Source organism: Passer domesticus, chromosome 1, assembly GCF_036417665.1.
Source record: "Passer domesticus isolate bPasDom1 chromosome 1, bPasDom1.hap1, whole genome shotgun sequence".
Taxonomy (NCBI): domain Eukaryota; kingdom Metazoa; phylum Chordata; class Aves; order Passeriformes; family Passeridae; genus Passer; species Passer domesticus.
In genome coordinates, this window is record NC_087474.1 from 53,131,506 (window position 1) to 53,143,891 (window position 12,386).

Sequence of the window (12,386 nt, forward strand, 5' to 3'; positions counted from 1 at the left end):
GTTGGAGCTGATCTGACTATGAGTTATAGGTATTATAACCAACTTTTCTCCCAAACCAATACCCCATCCCTCCAGAAATCTTAATAGGCTTTTGAGAGCCTCCATTTAAAGCTGGCTGCATAAAATGATCCTTTGATGAAAAGGGATTGAAACAAGGGTTAAAGTAGACATTGAAAGGTTATTGTAGAGGGCACATTGTTCATACAATCCTCCTTTAATATGTGTGGTGTGCACCTGCGATAAGATGATTCATTAGATAAGGCCTCACTTTGACAAGCTCCATCGTTCAACCCTCGGGGTAGTGATGGAACAATTCTGCACCCACCCAGTAAATATAACAAGGTCAGCATTTTTCTTCCCTGGGACTTGGATGGTGATAGTGAAGCTCAGGAAGCATCTTTGTTTATGTGTCCTGTTTAAAAAAAAACAGGGGAGGTCCTATAAAATGTTCAATTTTATTTTTTAATGGGCCAAAATAAAAAACCTCATTCTTGTTTCAATTAACTCACAGAAAATTACCAGGAAAAGAGCTGCTCTTTTTTTTTTTTTTTTCTCCTCACTAGTAAACAGTAAGAGTAGGAACTAGATTTTAGATCCCATATCATCCAAGCTGCATCATTTCAATAAATGTTTTTCAGGGCCTAACATCCACATAAACACTGTGGGTATCACTGTATGCCCAGTTTGTAGAATTTAGAATAATGACATTCAAATGACTCAGTTACCAGTTATATTCACAGATCTGTTGCAGAGAAACAATTGTGTTAGTTTTACTCCTAATAAATTCAATAAAAGATAAAAGTGGTCACCATCTGAAAGCCACTTAAATATGGCACATCAAAGGAATTATTTATATATATATGGATTCAGATGCATATGTTTCTGCATCATTCTAAGACTGAAACTAAAATAGTTTTAACAAACAAACATCTCCAAAATGTAGGTAATGCGCAATCTCTCTCTTAGACACATTAACTCTTAAACAATGTTCAAGTTCCTTTTTGGAAAATTTTCTTTACATCAAAATAATCCTCCAAATTTGCATTTACAGGCTGGCATAGTCATTGCAAATTGCTTAACATAGTTAATAAACAAATTAGGAAGCCACTCAGATAACTCCATTCCTTACACCTCATTACAATTTATTTTCCTTTACTAGAAACATTTAATGCCTTTTAAGAAACAACATAATACAGAAATACCACAGAAATGGAAAAAAGTGAAGCACCGTACCACTTCAGTAAAGTTGTCTGTTATTAGGCATATATAAGTGGAAGAAGACAGATGGTATGTTTGTTAAAAATCACAGGGTTGCTGGACTTTTGAAATGGTAAAATATTAGTAAATGGCATTGCACTACTGAAATATTTTTAAAGGACTGAAAAAAAATAAACCAAACCCTTAACCTTTTCTTTTCTAGCTTGAAAACACTCTTTAAGAGTGCCTAACTTTCCCCTGTTTCTTAGACTTTCCATTTCTTACCTTGTCTGGCAAATCAATATTTATTTATCTTCAACATGTGCACTTTTAAATTGCTGTCATACAGGCGGAACTGATTTTTGTCCCGAGATCAGCCTGCCATCAGAATTCACTGTTTGCTCCATCTTCTACTCACCTGTCCTTGTGCATTAGTGACGAGCTGGCCTGTGACCCCCTGAAGACTGGAGAGGGCGTTTCCAAAGGCCTGGGAGTTTGCTATTGAGCCCATGGCTGCTGCTGCTGCAGCTGCTGCTGCTGCTTGACTTGCTAGTGGATTATTAACCAGCTGGAAAAAAAATAATTAAAAGATAATGATAAAACCCATGATAAATATATAATACTAACTCAATTATATAAAAGTGATAGCACAGTAACGCTTATGTTATTTTAATGTTTTTTACCCACTTAATTGTGTGTAAAAAATGTCTGCTCCAAGAGCTCAAGTTTGAGAGGTTCTTACTTCTGGGGCTTTGAAAATTAGTAGTTTTAAAAAAGGAAGAGGAAATTCCATGTGATGTTGAAGAATACAATTCCCTTTTTTAATCCTGCATTAACTCTCCTATTTTTTTAATCGAGTTATGCTTGATGTGTTTCTTTAGGCTCAAGTTGTGAATGCCACAGGTGTAGCAGCTTAGTACTACTGTAAAGAGCAATCAGTGAAAGATTAGCGCTTGACTGGGAGTGGAAAGTTTACTTGGAGATATTCAGAACAGAAACTATTTTACTGATGACCTCAAACCCAAGAGAAATCTGCAAATCATTTTAATTTTTATCATTAAATAATTGGTCTCAATATCTAGATAAATCACATTAGAAGACTCAACCTTGTAAGGGAAGTCAGTAGATTTCAAGTAAAAAGTCAAAATTAATTTGCAAAATATGATACTAAGCAATATGCTGCATCTCAAGTGTGAATGATTAGTTCCAGGACTCATACATTTTCAGGAAATAATTTGTATTGTCTGTTTTAGTCAATTCTACCTCAATGCACCACAGAAAGCATAGAACATGGTCATGGCTTTCACCTTAAAGACTAGGGGAATCCCATGGAGGAGCAGTCCTATCAACTCCTGTGCTTATCAAGCATACAAAATGCGTGCTCCTCTGTCAGAATCAAAAGTTATCTTGGACAAGGCTTTTCTACTGGCTTATTGGGAAGTTTCTATTTTCTTATCCTTTTCTGAGAAAGGACAAACATTGAACCAAGCACACAGGGATAACAGTAAAAAAACCAAAAACATTGTGAAACATAATCACTTGGACAGCTGTCTTGAGAGAAATTAAACTGAGTTCAAGAGGCTGAAAATACATTTTAGAGTGGCTTTGCCTCCTAAGAATCATTGCATTATAGCAGAACTTTAAAATATGCATTAGCAGGATAGAGCAGCCAGAAGTCTGAGGGACATAACTGTCTAGAGACATTTTTTCTTATACTGAGATGAAAATGCTAGAGCTAACTCAAAACAGCTTTATGTTTGAGCTGAAATTAGTAGGATTTCTAAGTCCTGAGATGATGAGGAAATTATCTATCTTTTAGAAATGGAGAGTCACAAGCAGTGGTAAGGGATATACTCCATAGACAGGCTCTGCTTCAAAATAGGTTATAAAAAATTAATCAGTGATTAGTAGATGTTTTAAGCATGTTACAGATATGAGTAGTGTGTATGTTATAGACGTTTAGAAGCCCATCAATAGAAGATGTCAGATATGGTTATAATCTATGCTTATAAGAAACCTACTTGTCTGTTGGACATTGCAAAATCTACAATTGATTGGTCATACATTAAAACATCTATTAATCATTCATTAGCCTCTCATGAAGTATTTATAAATGCAACCTTGATATAAAGTGTTGCTTAAAGGGGTGCCTTGGGCATATCCAATCCCTCTAGAAATTATAAAGTAAATAACTAAATAAAGATTAGTAGCAATGCCAGACAGAAAAGATGTCATTGTTTGGAGGGAATATTTTGATTTGGAAAAAAATGTTATACGAATCTCTAAAAGCAGTTCACAGCACCTCATGGCATGAAAATCAAGCAGGAATAAAACACAAAAGGGGAAAACTGCAATGCGTGCTTGATTAGTAGTCCTGATGAGCTGCGCTGTGAAGAGAACCAGTACAATGACCAAAGTGAAGCTCAGTCCCTGAATACAGAATACAAGAAATTCCACTGAATGCACAAAGGTGTGAGTGCAAAGGTAGCTGATGCACTCTTCAGTCGTTTGGGTGGTGGTGTCTGAGCATGGCAGTGTAATGCCAGAGAACAATATAAGAAAACTGGTTTTCTGCTGAAAACAGTGTCATTTCTTTATTGTCCGAATCAGAAGTTAGCAAACGCTGCCTTTTTTTCACAGCACTTCATTGGCGGTACTGGGACTTGAATAAATTCTCTTATAGCTGTAAATACTTGGAGAAGAAAGAGTATAAGACTTTCAGAAAAGGCCTTCTACAATCTTATTAGTGACCCACAAGTTACTGAACCTCTGATCCTACAGCATCTGACTGCAGGTATAAATGATAATCTTTTGACAGTTACTCAAAATCAGTTAATAAACTACACTAGCTGCTATATTCAGGGCTTCAGAGGTGTATAAGACCAGCAGCTTGGGAAGCATAAATAAGCCTTGTGAATCTGGAAAGTACAAAGGGTTAAAACCTTGTAAAAATCAGACTATCACCTTCTAGAATCTCTTTTCCATTTTTCTTGCACTGGTTTTCAAAAAATGTACATTTTCAAATACAACAATAAAATTTAATTACAACAAACCCTGGAGACACTCAGGATTGCTTTTAGTTGCATCACAGTGATAAGCTACTTATTAAAAATGATGGCAGTATCTGTGATATGCATAGGTACCCTGCATAGTACCATGTTCCAGGAAAAAATACAGCGAATGGGCCAACTTGCAGGGTAAGAGACTGCAAAGTGCATATGAAACCACCCCTATCTATTTATAAGTCTGATTAAAAAGGAGAGGATGCATTTTTCTTTGAGTCCGTTGGGGAGCTGTTGACTGCAAGTTACGCTCTATTCAATTGACCCCTTTTATCTTGTGTGCAAACTGGGGATAAAGAAATATATCTCATTTCATTACGTCTGGACACCAAGATAACACTTTGAATCTTTCTTTTATTCAAGAAATAAGATCTCTAACTTGAGAGGTTTATGCAATTTCTCAGTGAAGGTTGGATTCCTAAGAATGCATGTTGGAAATATTGGAAATATATTGTGAAAAATCTCAAAAAGGGCTCTTCTTATCTTGTTCCTGAATTTAAATAATGATTTAATTTGGAAGGCTGAGATATTTAGAACTGTCGATTCCACTGCCCAAATCTCTTCTCCAACCCAAACCACCAGCCATAACAGTAGATAATAGTAATCTTTGTTTAAAGTGACAGGCCAGCCCTCTTAAAGACACCTCTGCTAATAACATGATTATATGAGGAAGCAAATTTTATTAGGAAGAATCTTCAATAACTGAGTAGGTTTTGTACATTTTTCTGAATTTCCAAAGCTGAACTAGTAAAGGTAAAGCACATGAACATTGTCTACTCTAAGTCAGTAAATGCAGAAGACATTCCAGTGCAGCAAACAGAATTCACACAAATAAAACAAATCAGAGAAATTCTGGTGAATGAAAGAGGCACTAACAAGATCCTAAAACTGTGCCATGTGAAGTGAGTGTTTCTATGGTTAACATAGAGTCTTAAAAAAAAAATAAATTTGAAGAAAAGTGTGTTAGAGCCAATGCTGCAAGCAGCTTTCTTGAGAGCCACAAATACTTTTTTCTTTTGGAATAATACCATTTTCCTCTTTATTTTGAAAACTAACTTAGTATTTCATAGGAGTTGCTGTGAGAAACTGACCGAACATTCATCTATTGTTGAATACAAGACCAGATTTGACAACCTACACAGTAAGTAGGTACTTTCCTTTATAAAAGGCATGTCCTACTGAACTTTCAGTCTCCTGGTCTGGAAATCAAAGAGCCAGTTTTAGTCATTACAATATAATTCAGTCAACAAATACAAAGAGAAAAAACCAAACAGTTTTACTAGTGGAAAGTCAAGACATTTCAGGATGCTAGAGCATCACATGAAAAAATGGGCATGTAACCTGAAAGGTAAATTCACTTTATGCCATGCCAGTATATAGATCTCGTGTGTTTTCTAAAGCACTTGTGGAGGAGGCTGCGTAAAGACATGCTGCTATCTGAATGCAGCCATGGAGAATTTGAAGGACATATTGCAGCGTAACTTCAGGCATAACTTCATTTTATAAAATAGTATTACTGTTTTTCAGAAAGACTGTTAAAGATCACATTTCTGGATATCTCCTAGTGATGGAATTAGTGTAAAAAGTATTATATTTGATTAGGGACCAACAGATCCTCAGTCTCTTATGTTCTCTGACAAACTCTTCTGTAGGGAGCATCACACTAGTAGATTAGCTGCTGAGATTATTTGCTTAAACCCATGTTTTTCAAGTGAAAACAAATATTTCTAACAGTTGAGAAGAATTCAGCAATGGCTCTCAGTGAGAAACACATGACATTTTTCTTTTCTACCCGTAATGAGTGAAAATTTTATCCATAGAAATGAATTTTTTTTAAACAGCATGGCATGTGCTTTTGCAGGAATTTTTAGACAAGATTCTATCTGAATTTTATTGTGCTTAGCTGATGAAAGAATTATAGATGAAAATATAGTGGGATTTATTCCCATTTTTTCTCAGTGGCTTGTGAGACAAATTCTGGGAAGTAGTCACTGGACCTTAAGGGAAAAGACTGTTTCATACTGAGCACAGGCCCCTGAGGATATTCTGATACCTTCTTTGTTACAGTGACTAGCATTATCATCTGTACTGGGTGTAGATGGAAAGGTTTTGGTAGTGAAGCAGCTGCAGAGGAGGAAGAAAAAAAAAAAGGAGTGAACAAAACAAAGGGAACAGCAAGGTCAGAGAAAGGAAAAGGAGTTGTTCCACAGCAGTGAAAGAGTCCCCACTGTAGCCCTTGGAGGACCCTAGCGTAGGCAAATGGAAATTTCCTGATGAGAACTGTGATCCCTGGAACGCCCGTGCAGGAGCAGGGGGAAAGTGTGAAGACAACGGAGCTAGAGAGGGGAACTTAACTGCCTATAGCTCCCCACTGAGAGTGGGTAGAAAAGTCAGGACTGAAACAGTGAAGTCTGGGAGAGTGGGGAGAAAAGTTGTTTTAATAGTTGTCTTTGTTTTTCACTTAATTGGCACTATATTAAAGTTGATTATCCTCAAGTTGAATCTGTTGCACCCAACACTGATTGGCAAGCAGTCAGTCCCTCTTGACCCATGAGCTTTCTCATCCTGCTTCCTCCCCCATCCCACTGAGGCAGTGAGTGATTGGCTGGCATTGCTAACCCACCACACCACTGCATGGCAGTAACTGAAAACCATATATTGCAACAAAACTACTCAAGTATTTTCAATACCTTGATAACATAGAAGCAGAGCATTTCAACATAGATATCCATATGCTTGATTTCTAAACATGAGTGAATTAAGACAAAAGTGCAATTTCCCTGAAAGTCCCCATTAGCTCTTCTGGCAAATTCTTTACACAGTGTTAATGCTTATATTCCTAATTGTTTTCAATACGTATATATACCTAGTATCAGTCGATAGCTCCCTGAACTTACATAAAATCTCATGGTCCCTGGAGGAATTAAAAAAAACACACTGGAAAGACTGCTTCAATTGAATCCTTGGAAAGGACCTAGGTATGCCAGCAATAAGTACAAAACAAATTGATCATAAAAATCAACAAGATCACCACTTAACACTTACATAGAATTGTCGGTGAGTGAGCTTTGTCAATTTATTAATTAATTTATTAATTTATTTACTTATTTAAGTAAAATTAAGTCAAATTTTGAAAAATCCTCTGAACATGCAGATCCCAAGAAAGTCAAGAGAGAATACACAGGCAACATAAACCAAAATATGTTAATTTCATCCAAACAGACACCATGAGCAAATATTTTGGAAATTCTGTCTGGTTTTTTAATTATCAGTTAGATTTTTTTTTTTAATGTTGTTCTTTCCCTCCCTCTGTCCCTCCCTCCTTTTTTTGTTTACATAATAGGATAATTACATCATTTAACTTTTGTAAATGAACATCAGGGTAAAATGTCTGATAAAATGGCTGTCATAGAGTCTAATCATGCATAACTATTTGAAAACATGCCCAGCAGGCAAATCCCAAATTATGAAAAAAAAATTAAATCTGTCAACATTTAGTTTTTGTACACTGTTGTGATATGATCAACCTACAAAATGTATAATTTAGTTATAATATCCAGACCCATCCAACAATGTCTGCTTATTTCAAGGCTGCACAGACCTAAATTTGCAAATGGTTGTAGATGGTAAAAGTTCCAAATAAGCTGCTTAGACAGACATTTTAGTATATGCACATGGATCAGAAATTTATGTACAGCATACAGTGTAGAGACAAGGATATTGAAATATCTGAAAGCACCGATTTGACAGAGACACTTAAAATATCTGGTTCTCACAGATACTTAGTCCGCTCATTATATGCATTTATTGTGGTTGAGCTATTTGCTGTCTAAATCTATGCTGAATTTTCTATCAGAAATAAGCACTGATAGTGGTATCGCTGATGCGACATGACTTGATTCAATGCAAAGCGACGCGACCTGAGGTGATTGGAAGTACGCAGTGCTCATGTGAGCCTTGATATGACATGGGTAGAAGAGGATGAGCAAAATTTCTTAAAATATCTTTGTAAACAAGGTGCTGCTGGTCAAATTTGAACCAGTCTGAAAACTGCAATAAAAACTTGCAAAATTAAAAGGGTATATTTCTTATAGAGCTGTGGCAAAGCAAATAAAGAGCAGACATCATTCCCAGGTCTCTCAGACCAAACTTATGGAGTCATGAATAATGAAGAATGGATCAGGCTAAGAGTGAGCAGACACCAACCTAGCCAATTTAATTTCTTCTCTATTAGTGACAGACAGGAAAGAGAGGAGAGGAAACTAGCAGAAAGCGATCCTCATCAGGTCGAATCCTACAAGACAAACTAAATTGAAGGTGTCAGCATGTCTGAGGCTGAGTCTTATGTGTTTACAAAAAGAAAGAGTGAATATATTTAAATACATTTAATATCTTTAAATGCAAATAACTACAAAATGAAGATGACTGACCAGCAGGTCACTACTTACAGACTGACTCTAGACTCCTGTCTTGTAGGTTTCTGACTCTCCACATTTATAACTTACAAGTTTGAAATGTTCCAGGTCTATTTAAAATTGCACCCACTGAACAAGACTTCAGTTAAACAGAGGCATCTTGGTTTCGTCTGATTTATTTGGTTTTATCTGATTTTTTCTGAGTTACTTTTGTGTTTACATAGTTTTTAAAATATCTGAAACTGTTTCACGTATGCATGATACATATGTACTCTAAACAAACAACATCTAAATTAAATTTGGCATCTCTAATAATCATAAATTGTATCAGTACTTATAAAAGAGGAATGAGTACTGAAAAAGTTATCTGTATTCTCTAGTTTTCTGAAGTAGCTTCTGTGTGTTGCAAGAATGAAAGCAAAAAAGCACCTTCCAAACTTTTTGAAAGGGGCTGCAACACAGTTCATTTCACATTGATTAGTTTCTTGGTTCCTGTGTTTGTCTATTTTAGAATCATTTATCTGGCTTCTGAAAGATGCTTTCCCTACAATAAAAATGGTTACTTCAGGGCTCCCTCACTGCTGAAAACCTGGACTCTTATCAAAAGGAAATTGCCATCTGTCTTTTCGGATAACAGCCCAGCATTTGGGTCTCAGAAATCTCTGTAGAAAGTGTGTCAACCGTGAGACACACCAAATTAATCTCCTTAATCTAAAGCATTTATTTGCCTTTAATTTGAATTTGTGAATGGCATGTGCACATGTAAATATGACCATTTGCATATATAAATGTTAAAAATGCAATGTGAGGTCACACCATGCTAATATGACACTTCATGTTAAGTATTTGAGAAATTATTTCTGAAAGTCCTGTTCTACAATACAATATGCAGTCTTCGCAGGTATGCCTGGAACTGTTTATTCAAATATTCATAATAAAAAAAAAAACTTCGAGGTACAGACCTTGTCTTTTGCCCTTTGAAGAATAAATCCTACTTAATACTTAGGGACACTTTGTTAACTGAGAATATATATAAAGCTTCTTTTAAAATTCTGTGTCAGTTGCCCTGCAAAGATCCTAATTTCTGAAGCTGGAAATACGTCTGGATACTTTGGTTTATTTGTAATGTAATAGCATCACCATATAATTTTGTTTTCATGTAAGCTAAATGCTTACCTTGAATTTTTGTTGACTTGAATGTGAACAAGATCAGATCTAAAACTGTAACTATGTGGAATACTTTTCCTTTCACTACTTTCAGGTCCAAACTGGACCTTACTCGATGCACTGATACATGATACAAAGTTGAAGGACAATACAAATGGCTCCTGAGTGCAGTAGCAGGATTGCTGTCAAAGGTACAAGTCAGTCCAAAATATGAATCTGGTTCTTAATACAGGTATCTAGAAAGCTGGAAGGATTTAAGTCTCTGTGTTTATATCAGTTCACCCTAAAGTCAAAATGACATAAACACCATAATTGATATAATGTGTTTGAGAAGTACTCTCTCTGTTCTCCAGGTTTTGTGGAGAATATATGAGATGCAAAATCAGTTGTGACACTGATTTTTAATTAGACATTTGAGTTTTGCTGAAATCTCAGTATATAAAATGAGATCTGGAAGTATGAATAAAATTGAAGAAAATATTCAGTATGAAAACCTTGATGTTAAAAAACATTTCTAATTAAATAAATATGAGATGTGAATGATAGCTACGGAAACAAGTAAGTTGAGTCAAAATCTACAAAAGGGAAGTAAGCATGCAAAAAAGAATGTTGGGGATCACTCAGCACAATACTGTTAATATTTTCCCTGGACACTTTTTTAACATTAGTACAGTTCTGAATGCCCAGTGGTGGACTGGAAGTGAGATTTTGTTTAACCTTTTTCTGTCTGTCAGTGGGAAGGTTACAGCTGCTACTCCTTTTCTAAAGATAGCTCAATAAACACCTCTGAACCTCCTTGCATGACCCCTATGTGAGCATATTGCATCTCAGACGGTAGCAACCCTCTGCCACATTCATATTTAGATAGCTTACTTTGAGGATAAACATAGCGGAAGACACTAGATAGCACAAGACTGAGTACTGCAATTTAAAGCCCCTGTTTATAATACATATTGTCTTTTTCACCAGCAGTCCTGCTCTGTAGATAAATTTACATGTAAATTTATACTAGTTGTGTATTTAAGTTGCCAAAAATTGTGCCCTCAATGCAGCTCCTGTAGAAGGAGAAAGGTGGAAGGGTTAATAATCATCCACACATCTAACATATGTTACATCTGCAGCCACGTGTGTAACTTTTCCTCAGAGAACATCCTCTCCTCCCAGGCCCTTCTGTCCCATTTGCTATCATCAAGAAACTTGCTCCCAAAAATGAAGTGTGAGTCCTGCCCCAGAAGAAGCACATGCCTGCTATGTGGGGCTCAGCTGTGCCTAACATCAGCTGGGCAATTCCAAATTTAATTTTGTTAATGTTCTTATAAGAGCTATAGAGAATATTTTAAACATACCAAATGCCTTTAAAGCTTTTTAAATTTGTTTGGTTGGCTTTTGGTTTTTTGGGGTTTTTTTTGTTGTTTTCATAATCCATCCACATCTCACCTTTTGTGTGACTCTTCCGGGGTTTTTTGCTTTTTGGAGTGGGTATAAATTTTTTTGCTGTGGTAGAACCCCTTTCTGCTTTCACCTATTTGATTCCTTTTCTCTGATCTCTTATCTCCAGTATCAGCTACTTTGCTCATGTCACTCTGAGTCTGGTCAAAATTGGTTTTCCACATCGGAGTTCACACTGAACCACAAAAGAAGCAGTAAATCTACTGTGTCTCTAATGCTGCCATTTTAATTCTTAATCAATTTCAAAGCCATATTTGAAACTCATATATTTCACCTCAGCAAAATCAAAATAACTTCAGCTTGCCAACAGCAAATGAAACTTGAAAATAATTAAACATATGGGCTAGAAATGTATTTTTTCTGAGGTTTTTGCAATTGTCACTGTGCTAGACACTATAATTTGATGGCAAGAGGGTATATGAAACTGAGATCCTCTTATAACAAAAGCATAGCTCCATATTGCTTGAGGTAACAGAGCTCTCAGATGAATGTGAGTGATGACTGCAAGTATGGAATGTATAATTTTTTTTTTCCTGCAAGGCTCAGTTCCAAATTTGTTAAAATCTGATGCTAAAATCCTACAAAAACTGCTTAGTTAGCCTGCATGTAATCCTAATGCAGTCCTGGGTAAATTTGAGAGAGTTCGCGCTAGTGTGTTTTTGTGGCTCATTTTTCTATTTTGTAGATAAAGTTGCAGTATGACCTTATACTCCATCTTATACATGTTATTACATAAAATTACACACCAATATTAATTTATGCCTATGATGATATTGCTTTACTTTAAACAAAGACATAAAAAAGTTTAGCTCCTATCATCCTCTCTTATTTTTTTTTCCATGGAGACAGAATGTCAAAAATAATGCCTATGTTATTACTCAATATCTTCTACTGGCTGGATTCATAGCCTGGGGAAAGTCTAATTACCATTTACAATAAATAATTTCCTCCATATTTATTATCAATGGAAATCTACTCATAGACATTCAGCCAAAGAATTCTGCTATACAGGCAAAAATATGTACTATCTTTCAACAGCAGCTCAGCTTACAACCTGAATGTCTGTAGCTTTTTCATTAAATTCATTATTGCCTTA

The 12,386-nt window shown here is 35.8% G+C and overlaps 1 protein-coding gene across 2 annotated transcripts in view; it reads right to left on the reverse strand.

Moving 5' to 3' along the window:
- The window catches only part of POU6F2 (POU class 6 homeobox 2), a 251,731-nt gene that overhangs the window by 54,367 nt on the left and 184,978 nt on the right, over positions 1-12,386 (reverse strand). For both annotated transcript variants that reach the window (XM_064420667.1, XM_064420662.1), the window contains exon 5: positions 1,616-1,765. In XM_064420667.1, the coding sequence (XP_064276737.1) occupies positions 1,616-1,765 (150 nt within the window). The remainder of the gene's footprint in view (positions 1-1,615; positions 1,766-12,386) is intronic.